The sequence below is a fragment of the Capsaspora owczarzaki genome (genome assembly GCF_000151315.2).
Source record: "Capsaspora owczarzaki ATCC 30864 unplaced genomic scaffold supercont2.1, whole genome shotgun sequence".
Lineage (NCBI taxonomy): Eukaryota > Filasterea > Ministeriida > Capsasporidae > Capsaspora > Capsaspora owczarzaki.
The window spans coordinates 1,209,764-1,230,497 of NW_011887292.1; the positions used below are offsets into that span (position 1 = coordinate 1,209,764).

At 53.2% G+C, this 20,734-nt stretch overlaps 8 protein-coding genes across 8 annotated transcripts; 4 read left to right on the top strand and 4 right to left on the bottom strand.

The window, feature by feature from the left end:
* Nucleotides 1-26: 26 nt before the first annotated feature.
* Nucleotides 27-803, bottom strand: CAOG_00362 (hypothetical protein). The gene is made up of 2 exons (XM_004365176.2): nt 698-803; nt 27-582 (listed from the first exon to the last, which is right to left on the bottom strand). The coding sequence occupies exons 1-2, from the start codon at nt 716-718 to the stop codon at nt 136-138; spliced, it is 468 nt and encodes a 155-aa protein (XP_004365233.1). The 5' UTR covers nt 719-803; the 3' UTR covers nt 27-135.
* Nucleotides 804-952: 149 nt separating this feature from the next.
* CAOG_00363 (prolyl-tRNA synthetase) lies at nt 953-4,251 on the top strand. The gene is made up of 7 exons (XM_004365177.2): nt 953-1,542; nt 1,702-1,814; nt 1,891-1,955; nt 2,039-2,112; nt 2,201-2,351; nt 2,440-3,069; nt 3,235-4,251. The coding sequence occupies exons 1-7, from the start codon at nt 967-969 to the stop codon at nt 4,128-4,130; spliced, it is 2,505 nt and encodes an 834-aa protein (XP_004365234.2). The 5' UTR covers nt 953-966; the 3' UTR covers nt 4,131-4,251.
* CAOG_00364 (AP-1 complex subunit mu-1) lies at nt 4,231-6,291 on the bottom strand. The gene is made up of 3 exons (XM_004365178.2): nt 6,071-6,291; nt 5,764-5,831; nt 4,231-5,446 (listed from the first exon to the last, which is right to left on the bottom strand). Exons 1-3 carry the CDS (start codon nt 6,267-6,269, stop codon nt 4,439-4,441), a joined length of 1,275 nt encoding a protein of 424 aa, XP_004365235.1. The 5' UTR covers nt 6,270-6,291; the 3' UTR covers nt 4,231-4,438.
* Nucleotides 6,292-6,361: 70 nt separating this feature from the next.
* On the top strand, nt 6,362-8,858 carry CAOG_00365 (hypothetical protein). The gene is made up of 4 exons (XM_004365179.2): nt 6,362-6,800; nt 6,949-7,026; nt 7,109-7,278; nt 7,375-8,858. Exons 1-4 carry the CDS (start codon nt 6,456-6,458, stop codon nt 8,822-8,824), a joined length of 2,043 nt encoding a protein of 680 aa, XP_004365236.2. The 5' UTR covers nt 6,362-6,455; the 3' UTR covers nt 8,825-8,858.
* On the bottom strand, nt 8,822-12,916 carry CAOG_00366 (asparaginyl-tRNA synthetase; the record flags this gene model as incomplete). The annotated part of the gene is made up of 12 exons (XM_004365180.2): nt 8,822-9,847; nt 9,961-10,157; nt 10,242-10,396; nt 10,515-10,884; nt 11,138-11,328; nt 11,470-11,536; nt 11,617-11,876; nt 11,953-12,064; nt 12,161-12,282; nt 12,407-12,499; nt 12,729-12,771; nt 12,902-12,916. 12 exons carry the CDS (start codon nt 12,914-12,916, stop codon nt 8,878-8,880), a joined length of 2,595 nt encoding a protein of 864 aa, XP_004365237.1. The 3' UTR covers nt 8,822-8,877.
* A 103-nt stretch (nt 12,917-13,019) lies between these two features.
* On the top strand, nt 13,020-15,559 carry CAOG_00367 (hypothetical protein). Its single transcript, XM_004365181.2, has 6 exons — nt 13,020-13,244; nt 13,619-13,801; nt 13,891-14,145; nt 14,286-14,936; nt 15,019-15,138; nt 15,249-15,559. The coding sequence occupies exons 1-6, from the start codon at nt 13,074-13,076 to the stop codon at nt 15,438-15,440; spliced, it is 1,572 nt and encodes a 523-aa protein (XP_004365238.2). The 5' UTR covers nt 13,020-13,073; the 3' UTR covers nt 15,441-15,559.
* An 18-nt stretch (nt 15,560-15,577) lies between these two features.
* Nucleotides 15,578-17,960, bottom strand: CAOG_00368 (dihydrolipoyl transacylase). Its single transcript, XM_004365182.2, has 3 exons — nt 17,722-17,960; nt 17,189-17,230; nt 15,578-17,072 (listed from the first exon to the last, which is right to left on the bottom strand). Exons 1-3 carry the CDS (start codon nt 17,938-17,940, stop codon nt 15,708-15,710), a joined length of 1,626 nt encoding a protein of 541 aa, XP_004365239.2. The 5' UTR covers nt 17,941-17,960; the 3' UTR covers nt 15,578-15,707.
* Nucleotides 17,961-18,130: 170 nt separating this feature from the next.
* CAOG_00369 (3-hydroxyacyl-CoA dehydrogenase) lies at nt 18,131-19,748 on the top strand. The gene is made up of 5 exons (XM_004365183.2): nt 18,131-18,166; nt 18,359-18,439; nt 18,539-18,953; nt 19,113-19,520; nt 19,624-19,748. The coding sequence occupies exons 1-5, from the start codon at nt 18,143-18,145 to the stop codon at nt 19,656-19,658; spliced, it is 963 nt and encodes a 320-aa protein (XP_004365240.1). The 5' UTR covers nt 18,131-18,142; the 3' UTR covers nt 19,659-19,748.
* The last annotated feature ends 986 nt before the right edge of the window (nt 19,749-20,734 follow it).

Sequence of the window (20,734 nt, forward strand, 5' to 3'; positions counted from 1 at the left end):
CACAAAGACACCCGCAATTTTCCAATGTGGTTGCAATCCAATTTTGATATTCGTTCAACGAGCTGCCTCAGCAACTGGTTTGACAGGCATAACATGCATAACTTAAGTGAGATCAAGGTGCTGCGACATCTCTGGTCATAGCAGGACAGTGTCGCCGGAGACGTCCCAGTCAACTGGCTCTTGCGATCGGCCGCCAGTCGCAGCAGACATGGCTCCTATTTGCGCAGTGCGAGCGATCGCGCCTCCCGCTGTGCTTGCAGCCGACGGAGCAGAGCCCGCCGCAGCAGCAGGCACGACGACGACGGCCATTGTCGGCGTGAGCGACTCTGCGTTGTTTGAGCTCATCAGTCCTGCGTGTTGACTGCCCGGATTACTGCTGCTATTGGTGCCACTACTAGTATTGGCGCTCTGCTCTTGGATGGTCTGGCTCAGCGCGGCTGGCTGTGGAGGCCGTGGTCGCGGCAGCACCGGCAGCACAACGTTCGAGTGGTACGACTCGACCGCTGCATAGTAGCCAGGCTTGCTCTGAATCTGCTCAAGCGCAGCTCGCTTGGCCTGCACGAACTGGTGTCGTCGGACAACCTTGGGTTGCGAGATCGTAACAAGGCAAAATGGTTTTTTTTGGAGTAAGATCGATGAGCCTGTCAAGTTCTGAGCAATTCCAATTTTGTTCAATGTCAAACACAACAACACGTACCTCGTCGTGCGATGACGCCATTCAATGGAACAATCAACACACGATGATCAAATGGTTTGTTTGACGCGTGAGAGCGTGAGAGAGAGAGAGACACTGCGAACGGCAAGGAAAGCTAGACTGAGCTTTGTTTTGTTTCTTTGTGGCTCAGAATGATTGATGAGAATCCATACTCCCATTTGGACCTCCCAATTTGCAATTTGAAGTTGATTCAGTTTGGACTTTGATCTCGATTTCGAGTCTGTCTGAGATCCAGTCCTGAATAATACGCCATGTTGAGCGTCCATTGCTGCTGCCGCAAGAGCGGGACTGGCGCTCGCATGGCTGCTAGCCTTGGCCTGACTGTCATCCACCGCTCGACGTCACCATCATCATCATCATCATCATCGTCAGCATCGTGCAGTCGCAGCATGTCCTCGTCGTCCAAGCCAGACAAGCAAGTCCTCTCGCCGGAAGCGCTCAACCGCTCTGCCGCATTGGCCGCAGCGCAACTCGTGGCCAGCGCCGCGGGCAGCGCCTTCGTGCGCCCACTTCGCAAGCCCATCGCGCTTGATCAGCGTAGTGCTGCTGTTGCTGCTGGAAGCGAAAACTCGACGCGCGCTTGGCTGGCTGCGAGATCCGCGCGCATGGCTCGCACTCAGGCCGAGAACGCAACGTCCACTCCCGCTGCCGCCGATGCCACTGCTGCTGCTGCTGCTGCTGCCACTGCTGCTGTTGGACAGAGCGCAGCATTCTCAGTGAGTAATGGACTGCGTGGCCGCCGTGCAGTCAAGCGAAACCTTGTGTCGACGCTCTTCGCGCCGCTCTTCGCTCCGTTGGGCGCCGATGCCAAGACTCTCAGTCATCGGGTACGTGCTTCTTTGATTCGTCTGCTGCGGATCAACCGAGAGAAAACAAAATGAAGCAGTTTCGTTATTTACAAATGTTGTGATACCTCAACCGGACGATGATTGCTCATTCTTGAAGTGTTTTGACTTGGTTTTGCGTTTTGTTGGATTGGATGGCAGTACCTCACGTACGCCGGTTTGATGGTGCAACATGCCGCGGGCATCTATGCGCTCACACCAGTCGGACTGCGAGCGCTTGAGAACGTCACACGCATCATTTGCGAAGAATTAGAGTAAGGTTGGGTGACATTTCATGCATCACGCATGGCTGTTATTTACATTGGGGGGCGGTGTGCGTCTTGCTTTCAGACTTGTCGGTGCGCAACGCACTGCTCTGCCGATGCTCATGACCAAAGAGCTGTGGGATAAGACAGGTACGTCGTAGCATCGTCTGATTCGACTCTTTTTATGCGTTGCGCTTTTTGACCTCAATTGTCCTTTCTCATTCCCTTTTCAGGCCGATGGACCAGCTCGGGTCAGGAGGTTTTCCGGTTGCAGGATCGCAAGGGCCGTGACATGCTTCTCGGACCGGTAGGACGGCGGCCATGTTGTTGATGCGCTGCCTTGATGTTTTTGGTCGACCCAAAAAAAAAAATGCTCATTGTGTTTCAACTTGCAGACGCACGAAGAAGCGGTTTGCGAACTGGCTGCCACAAAACCACTTGGCCGAGGACAATTCCCGCTCATGCTGTACCAACTCGATCGCAAGTTCCGCGACGAGGCTCGGCCTCGGCATGGTCTGATGCGCGGGCGAGAGTTTTGGATGAAAGGTAAGTTCTATTGTTGATTTTGATGCTAGTAAGCTGTTGTTTTGATGCACTCAACTACGCAATTTCAATGACCTGTTGGTGACGCCAGACTTGTACACGTTCGATGTTGATATTGAGCATGCGGCCAAGACGTACGATACGATTTGCGGTGTCTATGGTCGAATTTTTGACCGCCTCGGCTTGGACTATGTGCGCGCCGAAGCTGACACGGGCAACATTGGCGGCGTGCGGTCGCATGAATTCCATGTCATCTCTCCTGCGGGCGAAGACACTCTGCTTGTCTGCTCGAGCTGCAACCACGCCATGAACGAGGAGAAGGCTGTTGCCCAAGTTGCGCCGTTGCCCAGCAACCTCGCCGTGCGCCCTGCGCTTTCTGGCGCGGAGGTGGATGTTGCAGAGCAACACGCATTGATGCATGCCGACAAGTTGGCACAAGCTCTGGGAGTTCAAGTCGCCGTGGGCCAAGTAGACCAACACATTGCCGCAAACACTTTTGTCCGTATCTCAGGCTCCCAGCTTGAAGACGCCACTGGCCAGCTCGTGGACGACTTTGTCATTCTGCTGCATCGACATGACCGAAAGCTCAACCACTTGAAGACACAACGCGCGCTCAATCAAGCCCGCCTCCATCGGCTTGATTGGTCTAAACTGTGCACTGTGATTGAAAACGCGAGTGTGCAACGGCGCGTTCGAATTCTTCTCGACAACACCCTCACTGGTAGGTGCACGTTTCAGTTCGGTTGGCGTCGGAGTGCGTTGTTCAATACCGTTTCGGACGGATTTTTTTTCTTGTTTTGTTTTGTTTTCTTGATTACTTACTGCTGGATTTTTTGTTTTGTTTTCTTGATTACTTACTGTGACGTGTTCACATCAACCACTACAGCGTCGTTGCCACCGAATCTCGAGTCGCCAGTCCTTCAGGCATTCAAGCAGCACCTGAGCGTTCCAGATGGCGTTGTCAAGTGTGACATCTCCGAGGTTGAGGCAGGAGACTTGTGCCGCACATGCCTTACCGACCACGGTCGAATGGCGCCATTGGTGACCAAACTTGGCATGGAGGTGGGACATGCGTTCTTGCTCGGCCAAAAGTACTCGCAACCTCTGGGCGTCACATTCACCAACGCTGCCAACAAGCGCGTTACCACGGAGATGGGCTGTTACGGACTTGGTGTCTCTCGCATTCTGGCTGCCCTCGTCGAAACCCAGCTGCACAACGCGCAAACGACGATCGCACAATCCCCAGCCGCCTCTACAACTGCGCCTGCTGGGGCTGCTGCTGCTGCTACGCCGAAGCACCAACAGCAAACAGATCTCCTGACCCTCGTACGATGGCCAATTGAGGTCGCGCCTTTCGCGGTTTGCTTCTCCTTTGGCGGCTTGGGCTTGAGTGATGAGACTCGCGATAAGTGGCAAAAGGTTGCTCTCGCGCTTCATGACACAATTGTCCGCCAAGGCATCCTCCCCGTCAACGCCATGTTGATTGACGATCGTCTCGGGGCCAGTGCCCGCGAGCAGGCGCGTGTGAGCGATGTGCTCGGCGTTCCAATCAACATCACCATCGACGCGGCTCAGCTCGATGCGCTGGCGTTGGACCCGACGTCGGGAGCACCCAGCCTCGAGCAGCTGGGCAATGTCCGATTTTCGCTAACGCATCGAACTTTGCTTGCTCCTCGTGCTGCCGAATCTCAATCGCTGACGGCGCTCGAGCTTTTGCAAGTACTTCAAAAACTCGTGGAAAGTACCCCTCCTCGAGTGAGCCAGGCAAGCCCTATCGTGTAGTGTAGTCTTTGCACAATTTTGTGTGTTTGATACAGTATGTACAACTACCTCTCTTCCCAGAGTCAGGGAACCAAGTAAACTCTGCGAGACACCGCTTTTACAACAAAATTTATCATTCCACAAAAACACACCGATACCAACACACAGTTACACAAAATTGACAAGGAGGCGAGCGGTTGGAATCACTCCAAAGATTCGTTGTTTTTAAAAAAAAACCACGCACCCCCACCAAGAAATAAGACGGAACAGCCAAAAAAAAAATGAGGGAATCCCGATTAGAAACAAATCAAGAACTTGGCTTCTTGGCTTTAGTTCATACGCAATTGGTAGTCACCGTTTTGTGTAATGTAGCGCACCCACGGAAGTGCTTGGTAGCCGCTGTTCTCAATGATTTTAAGATAGCGGACCTGGATGCCGGAGGTTGTAAAGTATGGAATCTCAAACTTGACCGAAATCGGTGGTCGGCCCTCCTGGTCTTCAGCATCAATACTGGGCAGACCAAAGTGAGCGCGCATGAGGAACTCTTTGCCGCCAGGGAACTGCTTGATGTTCCAAACGATGGCGTTCTTTTCGGGTGAGTACGTGACCGTGCCGATGGTGGTCTTGAACTTTGGCGAATCAGCATCCGACGGGACTGGAATGACGATATCAACATTGTTGGCAATCGAACGACGCTTGAACTGGCTCTTGGCTTTGATGAGGTATTCGACGCGCGAGTGCGAGTGTCGCTCGACGACGGCCTCAATCCAGATCAGCGGCTTGACGGCGGTGGATAGACGGTAGGACATGAGCTCAAACTCGCCATCCGGTGGCACGAAAGAAATGGTGCGATCGTTCTCAAAGCGCGAGAGACGCACGCACTGGTGGAATTTGACGTCCTCGAGCTCGACCGCCTTGGCCTTGCCGGCCGTTCGGCCCGTTGCCTCGAATAGCACCTTGTCGTTGAGGCCCAGCCGCAACTCGGGCATGCCACTCAAGAAGACGCGCATCTTGACTGCGCCCACAATCTCAGACCGCAAAACGTTGCCGTTTGCGTTTGCAAGCATGTTGACCGACTCAACCACATCCAAGAACACCTCGTTCTTCTTGTACTTGATGTTCGGTGGCCTCCACGACACGGCGTTCGTGAGTGCGACAGGCGGGCGTGGCGCCTCCTCTACTTTGTGATACTCTTGAGTAATGTACGATTGGAGAATCTTAGAGTCGGTGGCCTGCGGGTAGCCAAAGTCCATCAACTCGTCCAGCAGCTCGTAAACAATGACAAAGTTGTCGCGGATGCTCTCTTCCTCGAGTTCCTTGAAATACTCGGTGAAGACCTGCCAAAGCAAGCAGAGTTGAGAGTGAGCCAAAAAAGCAATGGGAAAAAAAAAATCAGCAATAATAAAATCAAAATTCAATTGTGTGATTGTTTTTTTCGTCGATTGTTCGCTGCAACTCCTGCCCTCCCTCACCGCACAAAGCCGCGCCCGTAGTAGAGGGAACATGTTCAACGGTGCATCGTCCCATCATCGCACTGCCGCCGCAAAACGCGCCTCGCTGATAGTTGTCGCTCGCTCGCTCGACCAAAAAAAAAAAAAAAAAACGAGATCCAAGACTTTTTTGTCGTTGGGTTTTGGGTTTTGGGTTGCCTTACCGTGAGAAGCTTATGCAGGTAGACAAAGATCATGGCGACGTTGGCGTTACGCTTGGTCGTGGCCACCACTGGAGAAGCGAAGGCACAGGTGTGTGTGAGGGAGGGTAGGAGAGGGAAGGGGTTTCAAGGAGCAAAACAAGCAAAAAAAAAAAAAAAAAAAAAAAGTTCAACGGTCAGTTCAGTGCAATGGTCAAAAGCCAATGGTCGGGATCAAGGGTTTGCAATGCAGCGAGCACTCGATGGGCAGCCGCTTTCTTGGAGGCGGGTGAATGGTGGGGAAGGCAGGGGAGAATCTGAACGAACGTACAATAGACATTGCTGTGCTTGACGTAGACGAACGTAACGCCGTCTGCAATCACAATGGGGGACGAGGTGCCTTCCTCCTCCATGTCGAGCAGGAGAGGCATGAAGCGGTCGACGGCATTCATGGGGATGTCGCCGCGGTAGTTGCGGGAGATCAGCACCTTCCCCTTGAGATCGAGCAGGAAGACGGCAGACGCGACCATTGTTCAAACGGAAAACGAGGACTGACGCTGATCTGACTTTGCTTGTGATGTGCTGAGAGATCACAAATGCTCAGTCCTTCATCAGTAGTATTGAACGACATTCAACTTCGCCGTGACAACGTTGATCAACATCGATTGAGCGTCCATTTTTTTTTTTTCGGTGAAATTGAAAGCGTTTTTGCCAGGATGAAACGGCGACGCGAGGCGGAACCACTCGATCATCACGGCTGCCCGGGATGGAGCAAGGTGGCGCAACGGGCTGAAGCAGCGTGCGGGTTGCTCTGTGGAAGCGGGTCGTTGCATAGCAGCGCTCAGAGCTTGTTGGCGCTGCAGCTCGAATCGCTGTCGGCGCTCGTCGATGTCTTCCCCCTGCCTGCCAGCAGACGGTTGACAACGTTCAATGGCGATCGAGATGTGTCAGACAGCGCGAGTCCTGGGCTTGGATTGATCAACGGGCGTGTGTGTGCCACGCATCGACACTGGCTGACACAATACGCGCTTGACCACTTTGAGAAGCTGATGCCTGCATTGGTATGGGTGCCAGAAACCACGATCGTTCGGTGCAGTATTTTAGAGTAGAAAGGGAGCGGGGGGGGGGTGGGCGGACTTGCATGATCGACCTATGATGCGCTCAGTTGTTGCCGGTTGGACTCGTTGCTGGCGCCAAAAAATTTCTCAGAACAATTGCTTCACATCTCGCTCCCGCCCAGTCGCGCACATGGCTGCCAAGGTAGTCCGCGGGCTGCTGTATGTTATTGTAAGGATTTCTTGAGGCCTTTTGTTGCATTATTGAACCTAAACAGTCGAGCTGAACGATTTGTCCACTTTTTTGCCGATAGGAGGAAAGTCAAGCTTCACAAGTAGTCGCACAAAGCTTTGCACAAATGCAAGTGTTGCTCCTGACGCATCGTGCGCAATCATCGAACATGATACAAGGCGTTGCCGTGTGGTTGGACATGTTTCGCGAAATCATTCAAGCAGGCGACGCCACAAGTTCGTCCGACAGCTGGTTAGTTGGAACTTTTTCCTCCGGTTCACCCAAAACAAGGAAGCCCACGACTGCTTAATTCTGCTCACCCCCCCCCCCATTGTTTCATGCTTGTAGCTGCCCAGATTGCCGTGGCGCGCTCTCAAGCTTGCATGGCCCAAGTCAGGAGAATCTTGTTCAACGCATTTGTGCTGCACTCATGGAAGAGTCATCTTCCATTGTGCCACTACTTGTACTGCCACAGACGCATGTACAAGCAACGAGCCAGGTGGTCATTGCAACCGCCTTGCAAGCGTTTGTTCAGCTTTTACGCAATACACTGGACACCGTCGTCGACCACGACACAGCGGTCGCGTTGGCGGTCGTGGCCAGCCAGCAGCTCGTGCACCTCAACCCTTGGCTGGTCTCTGTGCAGATGCGATCGCTCTTTCGTGCAGATTGCATGTTTGGTCCGCGCCAATCGCTGGTGGGGTTGGTGCGGCGCTTCACGGAACTCGCGTCCAATCCGCAGGTGCCGCTCGCTGCTCGCGTTCGGCTTGTGGCGTGCACAGCGCTGGCGCTCGTGTCAGACTCAAAGGATGCACCAGTCCAAACGACCCCGACAGGCCGTGCTGCAATAATCTGGTGGAAGCAACTCGCTCTGCTTGCCAGGCTTACGAGCTCGATTGGCACTCTCGCTGAGCAGTTGGCAGCTCAACTCTTTGATCGAACCTGCGCCGAGCTTGCTTCCGAACTTGCTGCTGGCTCGCAGGCCATCAAGGTGGTATTGCACGCGCAACATTTGCTCGCGCCCACGCTCCACTCTCTGCACAACGTCTTGCCCGATACGATGGACTATGAACGGATGCAGCGAAACACCCTGGTTGGCATTCTACAACTGTTATCGCTTCAAGATAATACGGTCATCTTCCGGCTCTTGTCGCCTTTGCTTCGCTGCGAACTTGCGACCGCTCGCCTCCTCGCCCAATCCGCGTTGCCTGAAGCGTTGCGCTCGACGGTAGACACAGTTCGGCAGACGTGGCTGCTGGACGATCTACTGAGTCCCTCGATGCTCACAGTGCTTGCGCTCCGACAGTTTTCAGATTCGCCAGGCGCGCTGCTCGAAGAGTGTATGGAAAACGTGGCGTGCCTCGAGTTTTTTGCTCTTGCCTTTCGAATACTTGTGCAAGATTTTCCGCATCATCAGTGCACGCTCGATGAAGTGAATGCGGTGGTCACTCGACTGCACAGACGCGTGTCGGAATCCATAGACCCTGATGAAGGAGCGCTCGTCACGCACGTTGCTGCGCTTTCTCTAATAGGTGCTTATGGACACGACTCGAGCGACGAGGACGACGGCGATGGGAGTGAATCCGAAGCCGCAAGTCCGACCATGTGCGGTGCGGACGACAACGCTGACAACCTGGCTGAACCCTTTGATCTCGAGGTATTTCTGCCTCTACTCTCCAAACTTTTCAAGATGCTGTCTAATCTACAAGTAGCCGGCCAGGTCCCTGGTGAACTTGACACTCTGGCGAAACGCCTGGAGGTGTTTCTGCGCGAAATGGCTGCGCAGACGATGGAATAAACATAAGCAACGGCCCTATTGGTGGCAATTGAGCGCTCTAGTATATTTTTGCATTAATAGCGACATTGTCCTGCAGTGCGCGGGAATGGAATCGTATCACGCACGTTCTCCGTCCCCGTCAAATACATCATCAGCCGCTCAAAGCCCATGCCAAACCCGCCATGGGGTGCCGTGCCATACCGACGCAAGTCCAGGTACCACTGCATTTGCGGCAACATTTGATGGCTCCGCATGATTTGCATGAGCACGGATGCGCGCTCTTCACGAAGGCTGCCGCCCACCAGCTCGCCAATCCCAGGCACAAGCAAGTCCATAGCAGCGACAGTCTTGTTGTCCATGTTGCGACGCATGTAAAATGGCTTGATGGCCGCTGGGTAGTCGGTAATAAACACGGGACGCTTGCAGTACTGCTCGCACAGGAAACGCTCGTGATCGCTATTCAGATCCACGCCCCACTTGGGATCGACCTTGAACATGGTGCGTCGCTCTTCAAGAATTTCGACGGCCTCGGTGTAGGTCAGGCGCGCAAATGGCTGCTCGATCGTGTTGTGCAGACGCTCCAGCAGGTTGGAATCGACATGCCTTTGAAAGTGCGCAAGATCATCGCTGCACTTGGAAACGATGGTGGCAGTCAGATCCTTGACGCAGTCGCTGGTGAGGTCGAGCAGCTCGTCCATCTGGTCGATAAAGAACTGTTCCGCCTCGAGCATGTAAAACTCGGCCATGTGTCGCTTGGTGTGGGAGTTCTCGGCGCGAAAAGTCGGGCCAAGCACGTAAACGCGAGACATGCCGCTCGCCACAGCTTCAGCATGCAGCTGCCCGGAGCACGTCAGGTACGCTGGGTGTCCAAAGAAGGACTCGTGGGGTGCGGGTGGCTGGGAAGCGGCAGCAGCATCCGCGCCCACGGCGGCGGCTGGCGAGGTTTCCAAGCGAAAGAGGGATCCAGCGCCTTCACAGTCACTGCTTGTAATGATGGGTGTATTGACATTTAAAAAGTCTTTGTCCTGGAAGTGGCGATGAATTCTGGGGAATTGTTTGGGTGAGGAATCCATGAGTGAGATGTTAAACGCTCCCACATCTGCGACAACACTCCACTCGACAGAGGAACGCCAAACAAACAAAACCGCCTGCCGTACGCCATAGTCAGTGCATTCCGCACGCGTAGAATGGCCCCGCCGCTGTTGGTACGTGCACGAAGGTGCGCAATGTCGCGCAGAAACTCGTTCGTGTGTCGCTTCTTCTGAAGCGGATAGTCTGTTTGGTCGGATGTTCCCAGAACGACAATTTCAGACGCGTCGATTTCCAACGCTTGGCCTTGTCCTGGACTGGCAACCTGAAACAGTTCTCGAGGATTAGCAGAGAGCAAAATATCCTGCCCACAATCCGCCCGTCACATCACTTTCACTTGGAGACGTACAAGCTTGCCCGTCACTTTGATGCAAGCGCCCGTTGCAATGTCCTTCTCTTGGCCAGGCTTGAGGACGATCTGAATGCTCTTCAGTGTGGAGCCATCGCTCAGCTCGGCGAACGACACTGACTTTTGGGCACGCACCGATCGCACCCACCCGGACACTGCGTCGGCAAGCACGCAGCGCACAACCAAAAACAGTCAGTCAACGAACGGCAGATCGAGAGCAAGGAGAGGCGGGGGGAAGTGAGGAAGCAGCTTCTATTGGGCCCAGTGCATTACCGACAACATGGTCGCCTGCATTGCCTTCCACCAGCACGCTCCGGACGGACTGGAAGCGTAGCCGGACGACGTGTGTGTTTGCAACGTCGTTGCTATAGCGGCGATGCGGAAGTGTCACTGCGGAGGACGAGGAGAGCAACGCGGGAAGCGACTGAGCGCGCGTCTTGGCGATCGCTCCAGTCGCAGCGCTCGTCGCAGGGAGGACCATGCCAGTCGACAATGATGATGAGGATGAGGATGCATTGCGCGATGAAGGATGCGCAATGGCGATCGTGGTGCTGGAACGCGACATCCACCGCATGGAAGCGATGGCAGGAGACAGCCCGCTGCGAACGCGCTGAAGTGAGTGCAGCATGACAATAGAGATGGACTGAGAGCGGAGTGAGAATGAGGTTGAGATTGAGATTGAGATTCGACATTCTCCACGAGTGCAAGTCAACGATAGACACACACAACGAAATGGGATGGAAAGACCAGCGAGTTGGTCGTGTAATGTTGGTGAAGCGACACAAAATCACAAAGTGTAGTCGCATAGCAAAACAACAAACAAACGCGGAAAGAGGCAGTGGATGCTCGGCCAGCACAAATCAATCGGAACAAACTCATGGCGAGGGAGATGGTACTGGCGTGTGAGATGGTGCTGGCGCCGGAGTGTTGCCTGACGAGCCAACTGCCGCATTGTACTCGAAAAAGAAGAGCTTGAAAACGATGGCGAGAGTGGCATGCGACAACAGCATTGCCGCACAGATGCCATAACTAATGCGATGGGGATGCGTTCGCAGCAGCGGCCAGATGTTTGTCAGAAGAGCGCCCCCTGATGATTGTTGTGCAAGGATGTTGTGCAAGAGCGTGTGAGACAGAGAAATCCGCCTCGATTGTTGCCTCATGATGGAGCCATTCCACAAACTCAGAAAACCAACAATCGACAAGAAAAAAAAAACCCTCCAAAACTTACCTGAAAAGAACAGCGCGATTATTACTGCCAGCCATCGGAACCACTCGACTTGGAAAATAGATAGCAACTGCATATCGAAAAATTGCCAAGGTCAGATCCCTTAAATAAAGAAACCCGGACATTGTCTGCAACATGCAATTGCCTTACCGCCACTGGGATGAAGATGGAGAGCGAGTAGCCGTACAGGCACACCAGCTCGGTAAAGGCGATACGACCATTGCCAATCAACCATCGCAATGCAGCCCACAAGAGGAGCGGGACAACGAGCACGTAACCATACACAGAAGTGGCGCCGAAAGTGACCATTTCGAAATCGTACTGCCACGCCGTTTCAGAAGCGAGATAGCTGGAAAAGTTTCCAGCCATGGCCATTGCAAACACGAGTGTGGTTGAAATCCAGATTGGACCTGAGAGACGAGGAATTGTGCGGCACAAAAAAATGCTCAAGTCAAACAAGGCGGAAAAAAAAAACGTACAAAGCACCTTCGTCAAAATGTCGCGAGGGCTCGGTACCATAAAGATCGGGATTGGAGTTCAAGGTGTCGAGCATGCGGGCGCCAAACGGCCATAACGCAGTGACCAAGCGCCGCCGCACCTAGGATCGGGGAAGCAAGCACACATTTGCATTGAATTGGCAATTTCAGCACGGCGCAAACTGGTTTGTTCAACCACGAGCATCTCTACACCGTACCACATGAGTCTCAATGTTGAAGAACTGAGCGTAGTACTCCAACGACCAGATGGGCGCGCCGTAATTTCGCTGTGCTGCATTCTCCTCGCGAAGAAGCGTAACGTTGTCGCTAAATCCAAACGCTGCAAAAAAAAAAAATCGCCCCCATAAAATCGTGCATCACAACCCAAGCAAAATAGCAACCATGCGTGAGATTGTGCTTTGGCTCGAGTCCGAATGAAAGTCTCGCTTGTCTGAGTAACTCACAGCCATCCCCATTCAGGCTGTCGTTGTCGTCGGCGCCCGCGCGTCCAGTGCGTGTATTGAGCGTTCCTGTAATGTCCGAGCTTCCTGACAAGTCTGCATAGAACAAGCGTCACAGTGAGCTTTGCTGCCACGCAGGCCAACAGGGCGAAGAATCGCTGTCCTGCACTCTCAACGGCTCCCAATACGCGGCCAGAGCGCAGTGCCGTGAGTGGCTTTCAGTAGACGGCGTGTTGTCAGCACTGGAGCCCCATCTAGTCATCGGGGGGAAGGCGTCTGTACGTGTGTGTGTGTGTGTGTGTGTGTGTGTGGGTGAGTGTGTTACCGTGGAACTCGAAGGCGTGGCCCGTTCCCGACGCCGGTCGAGCCTATGAGCATGAACATTGAAGGATGCAGCACAGTCAACGCAATGTTGATTGTTTGAGAGGCGAGGGGATGGTCAGCACAGAAGCCCATGTCAAACTGTCCAAAGCACACAACTTTTGTTAGCTTGTTCACCTCATTTCCGCTCATCTTGCTCCCGACAGCAGTGATAACGAATGATGAATGAGGTCCTATTCAAATAAGTAAAGCTGCTGATCTCACAATCAGTCATCCTCAAAAATAAGAGGAACTTTTTTTGTTTTAGTCTACTTTTTCACTCACTGAACAAAGCCATTGACACTGAAAAATGGACGTTTTGACGTTTATTCCAATGACCTCGACGATGGCCGCTGCGCCACTCGACCCGTCGCTGCGATTCGACCCGGAGCAGTTTAATATGCAGCAGCAGCAGCAGCAGCAGCATTCGTCAACTGCTCCCCCGATGGACTCGATTCCTCAGCTTGTCGCGCGAAGTGAGGTAAGCGAGCGAACGGTTTTTTGACGAGTTTTGTGTTTCGCCCCCAATTCGTTCGTCTTGTCCTCGCCCCACCGTCCTGCTGGGCTGGGTATGTCGCTTTTGTCGTGAAGTAAACGTACACTAGAGTATCAGTGAGAAAGGAGCGTGAGTGGCGGTTTGTTTGCTGCAAGTCAGAAGAAATCTGGCGAAACAGTCGTTTCAAAACCTGTCAAAATTTTGAAACAGTTTCAACGAAAAAAAAAAAAAAAAAGCACACAAACGTCGCATTTTCCCTCAGTCCAACAAACACTGCAGCCAAACCCAACATCAAAGTATACATTGTCGTTTGGGAACAAGCTTGACTGACTGGTCCAATGACTATGACCCTTGCGCAGGAGCTGCAAACGCAACTCTACCGCATGCAAAGCGACTTGGAATACAGCCAGCAGCAGTCCGAGCGTTTGCGCGACGAACTCGCCCAGGCAGAGCGGGAAATCTCGGCCAAACATGCCAACGAGTCGAGGCTGATGGACAAGTACAACAAGACCTGGGACCAGCTCCGTTCTGAAAAAGAAGAGGTCAGTGAATCAGAAACAACGGCTTTTCGCTGTGAAACGACCCTATGCAAAATTTCTCATTCGAAATGAGCTACGGTTGACGCTCGCAGCACTCCAAGCTCAAAACTTCCATGCAAAGCAAGGAGAAGGAATACCAGGTCGAAGCCCGTCGACGCGAGCGCGAACATCTCGCCGTCAAGGACCAGCTGGCCAAGTTGCAAGTCGACCGAAAGAGCAACGCCAAGTTTGGCATGGAAATTGTGAACGCCCCCAAGCGAGTGGACATTTCTCGTCCAGGAGCCCGTGCGCAGCAGGTGGCAGATCAGGAGAATGAATTTCACGCCTTCGTGCAAGCGACATTCGAGGTAGGATGTCGATACACTCTACTGACGGCAAAAAAAAAAAAAAAAAAAAAAAAGTCACGATTGCATCTCTGCGCTGACTGTTTTTTTCTTTCTTTTTCGATTGACTTGCCTTCGATTGACTTGCCTTCGTTGGCAAATAGGAACGCCAACGCGTGCTCGCAGAAGAAAACGCAACCCTTCGTCAGGCGTTGCTGACCACGCATACTTTCCTCGCCGAAAGTGTTGCCTCGTTTCTGCCAGTCATTGACGAATTGAACGAGCAGGTTGCAAGCGCCGCAAAGAAGAATGCCAAGGAGAATGGCCTGGATGACAGCAAAGTTGTCACGTTGGCAATCACGCCTGTGCCTGTGGCTGCGTTCAACCAGCCGATGGCTACAGGTTTGCCCGCCATCGAAAAGAGTGCCCAGGCGCAAATGCGCGCCATCGCCGATTTGCTCGCATTGCTCAACCAGACACGTACTCTGGCGTTGCAAGAAGCGGAGCAAACTCGTGCCGAGCGTGGTGTGGGAGGTGACTCGCTAGCAAACAACCTGAACGAGAGCAGGATTGCCTCGCTCAGCAATTTTGACATGCAGCAGCGATTGGCCGAGCACCAAACCATGCACACGGCCACTGTTGCAGCAATGCAAGAGCAGATGGCTCAACTTGAGACCATCATCCAGCAGCAGGATGAATTGTTGCAGCAGAACGTCTTCCAGTCGGAGGCAAGCGGTGGCGACGCTGTTCTCCTGGCGGCCGCTCGTATGACTAACGTGTCCGATTCGTACCTTGTTGAAGAGCACGAGGAATTGGTGAGTGCACATAGGAATCGCTGTGCATTGTCTGAAACTGAAACTTGGAGCTAACACTCGAGTTCCTTGCTTTGAAAATCAGCTGGACGCCAAGCGCCGGTTTGAACAAGAGCGCGCTTGTTTCGAGCAGGAGCGCAAGCACTACACTGACGCTTCCATCAAGTTGGCAAAGGAGCGCGAGTTGATCCAGCAGGAGCGAAAGGTAGGTCAAACCCTGCTCCATGCCATTGCCATTACCATTGCCAGATCGTGTCGGCTTCTGACGTACGAGTTTTTTTGCTTGTTTGTTTGTTTGTTTTTTGCAATCTGCAGACTTTGGAACGTGAGCGATCGACCATGCTGGACTTGCAAAAGACCTACACATCCTGCGGCTCCCCGTCGACACCACATCGCAGTCGCGCGCCACTTACCCCAGTGCGTGGACAATCGCAATACGTGACTGTTGCTACGCCTGGGTGGTTGAAGGATATCCGCCACGAGCAAGCTCGTGCCGTTCTGTTTTGAGGCGATAGCAGCCTTGTAGATTGTTGAGTTTGAATTGTGATTTTCGACGTTGAATCAGAGATGCAGTCTGAGAAAAAATAAAGCGTGTGAGCAAGACATTTTCCAATGAACTTGCAAACATCGCATCGAATTTTGTTGTGTTTTTGGCGTTCAGTGTTATTTATTGCGGTAAGGTGACAAAACAATGGGGGGTGGGATTTTGCGGAAGAGACAAATCACATAGCAGTTGAAAACCGAAAACAGGATGATGGACAAGCAAGGCAATGTTTACTTGAGGTCCACAACCATGCTCTGGGGGTTTTCAATGTAGGACTTCCACAAGTTGGAGAAGCTGGCCATGGTGACGCCATCAATGACGCGGTGATCGGCCGACCAGCTGACCTGCATGATGTGTGCGGCATAGACGGAATCGTCTTCGTTGAAGCGAGGGAGCTTTTGGATCTTGCCAATGGCGCCGATGGCAACCTCGGGAACGACAATAATGGGCTTCATGTAGGTGCCGCCAACGGTGCCAATGTTCGACAGCGTGAACGTGCCACCGGTCAAGTCTTCGGCGCGAAGCTGGCCCTTGGAGCCCGCCTGCTGCAGGCGGTTGAGTTCCGCTGCGACCTCGAAAATGGACTTGTCCTGGACGTTCTTAATGTTGGGGACAACGAGGCCTCCAGGAGTGTCCATTGCGACACCAATGTTGTGCGATCCCTTGTATGTGATTTCGGTAGCGTCGGCGTTCAGCGACGAGTTGAGGATGGGGTAGCGCAGGAGGGCAAGCGACGCAGCCTTGATCATGATGGGCATGTACGTCAGCTTGACGCCACGCGACTCTGCCAAGGGCTTCAGGTCGGTACGGAAGGAGATGAGGCGGTTCATGACAATCTCGTCGCAGTAGTTAAAGTGGGGAATGAGGTTGGCGGCATTCATCGACTTGATCATGGTGCGCTTGAAGCCACGAATGGGCTCCACACGATCGCCTCGGACAGGTGCCACCGAAACTGGGGCTGCTGCAGGAGTAGCGGTGGTGGCGGTGCTGGCGGCAGCAGAGGCAGTCGATGCAGGCGCTGCAGCAACAACGGGGGCGGCGGCAGCGGGGGCGGCAGAGCGACCACCGTTGGCGACAAAGTTCAGGACGTCCTCCTTCAGAACACGACCGTCACGGCCAGTGCCGACAATCTGCTTGAGCGACAGGTTGTGCTCCTTTATTAGCCGACGAACGGCCGGGGTGGCAAGACTGAGAGCATCCGACGCGGCAGCAGCGGGAGCAGCAGCAGCAGCAGCAGCAGAGGAGGAGGCAGAGGAGGCAGATGTGGCAGATGCAGCCGCAGCAGCAGGAGTAGCGGATGGCGCGGCAGATCCAGCACCAGCAGCTCCCGCAACATCAATATCAACCAGCACGGAGCCAACCTTGGCCATGTCGTGCACCTTGTAATACAGCTTGGCAACAGTGCCTTCGTAACGCGAGGTGATTTCTACCGTCGCCTTGTCACTCTGCACCTCGCAGATCTTGTCAAACTGGACGACCTTGTCGCCGACATTGACAAACCACTGGAGGACCTCAGCCTCGGCAATGCCTTCACCGATGTCTGCCAGGTTGAACGGCACGATGCCCGAAGCAGCAGTCGATGTGTGGAACGAACGCTGCAGCAATGATTTAAAGTCGACGACGGGAAGCAAGAGGAACCAAAAAAAAAAAAAACAAGTCAGAACAAGGCTAGTGGAACCGAACCGGATGAAATGAAAATGGTTGGTGTTACCATCGATCGAGCGGTCAAACGGGAAGCCGACAGCGCCGAGACCTAGACGCACAGCAACAGCAATTTCAACAGCAGCAGAGACATGGACACGGTGCAGTGAGTCAACGTTGCGTGTTGCGCTTGAGCGTGAGACGAGCAGTCGTAGTTGGTTTTCTTCTCGCCGCATCGCAGACACGCGCCTCGTCGTTTGATCCCAGCTGAGATAGATCTACCTATTGCTCCACTTGCACGCACCGTATGATGTCATGAACGGTCCGTGATCCATCCCCATCATCGGCAGAGAGAGAGAGATAGAGGGGTCAATTTTCTTCTTCTTCTTCTTCTTCTTCTTCTTCAAGTCCTCAAAGGGGCCTTATGTCGGCTCTCACTCTCGCCTCTGTATTGCCACTTGGTTGCGCTTGTGCAAGCCGATCGCTGCAACGCGCCAATACACACTCGGGAACACCTCTCCAACCTTAAAAAAAAAAAAAAAAAAATCATGAAAATAAAAAAAAAATCATGAAAAATGAAAAAAAAAAAACACGATCACGCACAGTTTGAGTCGTGGCAGCACGGTGAGCGGCGGACGGGCGAGCGGCGGCGTGCGCAGAGAGCGAGCGCGATTGAGCAGCATTGATCAGAGCGGAAGGCGCTGGGGTGGAAGCAGCAGAAGGAGCAGCGGCAGGAGCAGCGGCAGCGCGGACTGCGGCAGTCATGGCAGAGCGCACCAGCGCATGGCTGCTGCGAAGTGTGGGCACAGATGCAGAGAGCATTCAGGAAGGGGGGACAAAAACAAGGAGTGAAGGAATCAGCAAGCGAAATCTGAAATACAAAGAGATAACTGAAAATCAATGATGATGATGATGATGAGCAGAGAGAATGAAAAGATGGCCCAGATCGCACTGACAGTGAAGCGAGATGAGAAGAGAAAGAGAAAAGAATAAAGCGACAGTCACTCTTCCATTGCCGTTCATCATGTTCCGTCCGATTCTGTCCCAGGCAAGAAATGCATCGACAAGTCGAGCAGAATGATAATTGGATTGTTGTTGTTGTTGTTGTTGCTGTTACTGTGTTGGTTGGTGGTTGGTGATTGAGGGAAAAGTGTCACAGTGGACCGACTTTGGCAGACTTTGGCTCATCACGATCATCACTCTCACCGACCTACCCCCCCCCTTCTCTTCAATCCTGTAGACTGCTGTCACTCGTGCTGCAATCCGCTCGATCGCAACTTCCGCTGCCTCGGCCAACGCGGCCGCTCCTGGTAGCGATAAGGTACTGCCCAAGCTCGGCTTTTGTGTCCTCAACTGCTGACTTTGTGAGCTCACGATCCAACCCGTGAACAAACATCCATCTCTCAAAACCATGTGCAAGATCGTTGCGCCCGTGCGACGCCTCGGCGTTATCGGTGCCGGCCAGATGGGCATTGGCATTGCTCAGGTGGCGGCCCAGGTGGCCAAGATCCCCGTCACTGTGATGGACGTGAGCATGCCGCGCTTGCAGCAGCAGCTCGCTTTCGTCGACTCGCTGCTGGCCAAGAACGTTGCAAAGGGCAAGATGCAAGAGTCTGAGCGCAAGGACATTGTGTCTCGCTTCACCTTGACCACAGACATCAAGGACTTTGCCAGTGCCGACTTTGTGGTCGAGGCCGTCAGCGAGAAGACCGATCTCAAGCTCGACCTCTTCCGCCAGCTGTCCGAGGTCACCTCCAAGGACACCATCCTTGCTTCAAACACGTCGTCCATCTCAATCACCAAGATTGCCAGCGTGACCAAAAACCCGGAGAATGGTGCGTTTTCCGGTTGTGTTTTTGAAACTAAACCATTTTCGGGTGTTGTTGTTGTTTGTTGACTCAATCGTCTTTGTTTTGCTTGTTGTTTCCGTTGTTCGCATGGGATGATTGAAAAACCTCCTTCGCATTGATGGGGTCGGGTCCGACACGGCACAGTGATTGGCGTTCATTTCATGAACCCCGTCCCTGTCATGAAGCTGGTCGAAATCATCTCGGGTCTGCAAACCTCTCCCGAGACGCTTCAGCGCAGCCTTGCGTTGGCCACTGCCATGGGCAAGACGACTGCCACGTCGCAGGATGTGCCCGGCTTTATTGCCAACCGTCTGCTGATGCCCTTCATCAACGAGGCCGTGTTTGCGCTCCAGGACGGCCTCGGCACTCGCGAGGACATTGACGCCACCTGCCGCCTCGGCTTTTCGCATCCCATGGGCCCCCTCACGCTGGCCGATTTCATTGGCCTGGACACGTGCCTCGCCATCATGCAGATTCTGCACTCGCAACTCGGCGACTCCAAGTACCGTCCCGCAAACCTCTTGGTCAAGTACGTCGAGGCTGGCTGGCTTGGTAAGCCGTCTCGCGCTTTGATGCTGTGCGTGTCTTGCTGTTTGCAATGTGTGCGAGTGAATGCTGACGGTTTCTTGCTCGTCCTTGCTGCTTGGGCTCCTAGGCAAGAAGTCTGGCCGCGGCTTCTACAAGTACTAAAATTCCATACCTGTGACGTTGTCTCGTGCTCTATTATGGGTGAATTTTGGTTCTTGGTGCTGAATGAACAGTGCAATACAACGTTTGCCCAACTTTTTTTTTTTGTTGACTGACGATATTGGTCTGTTTCTCCTTGTGTATTGTCGTGTAAGTGGCTTCTATAGTTCTATGACTGTGCCTCCAATACTTTTGACATGATAGGAGAGACAGATTAGGCGTATTGGAGAAGTTTGAAGGGAAATTTTCCAAAAATTTGCGAGAGTGAAATGGCCGACGCAACTGTGTTTGTCTTGAGACGACCTTGCCAGAACAAACGTGTCGCACCATTCGCACATCAGCGCACCACAAGCCCACTTTGTTATTACATCAACTATATTCACAAATACAGCACAAACATTGACAATCATGGCAAAAAATGCAACGGGTAGCGTCATTTCGTTGCCGCTTTGAACAACACAAAATCAACATCGAGTCATGTCGGTACCGCGAACCAACAGTCGAACGCCAACAGTCAAGATATCACGAAAACAATATTTAACGCTGATACACAGCTGTCGCGGTCCGGTTACGGCTATCGTAGTCAAGCAGTTGATGCCCGAAGTGGTCGGCTGCTCAAAAGCAAAGCATCTTGAAAGTTGACTCCCACAGACCTAGGATCAGCCTAAAAAAGGCGGGTGAATGATACAACAGAAAGCAGCGTGCATCGATTCCACTTGAAATGCACAAGCCGAGGGAGGAGGGGCGGGGCGGGGGGGGGGCTGGTGTGATCGTTTACTAGAAAACGGCAACTTGATCACCAGCATTCCCGCAAACGCATTTACAGGCTTGACTGCGCTGAGTTACTTGTAAGCAAGCCGAGACACGAAGAATCGCACAGCCGATTCACTCGTTTTGCAACTCTATGTCTAGCGATCTGGGAGGCAACCTGATCTCCAGCACTGCTGCAAATGCATTTACCGGCTGACGAACTTGTAAGCCAACACAGCCAGGGACAGTGGCTCACTCGTTGGCGGCACCTATCTGTAGGAATCTGGACAGCAACAAGATCTCCAGCATTCCTGCACATGCCTTTGTCG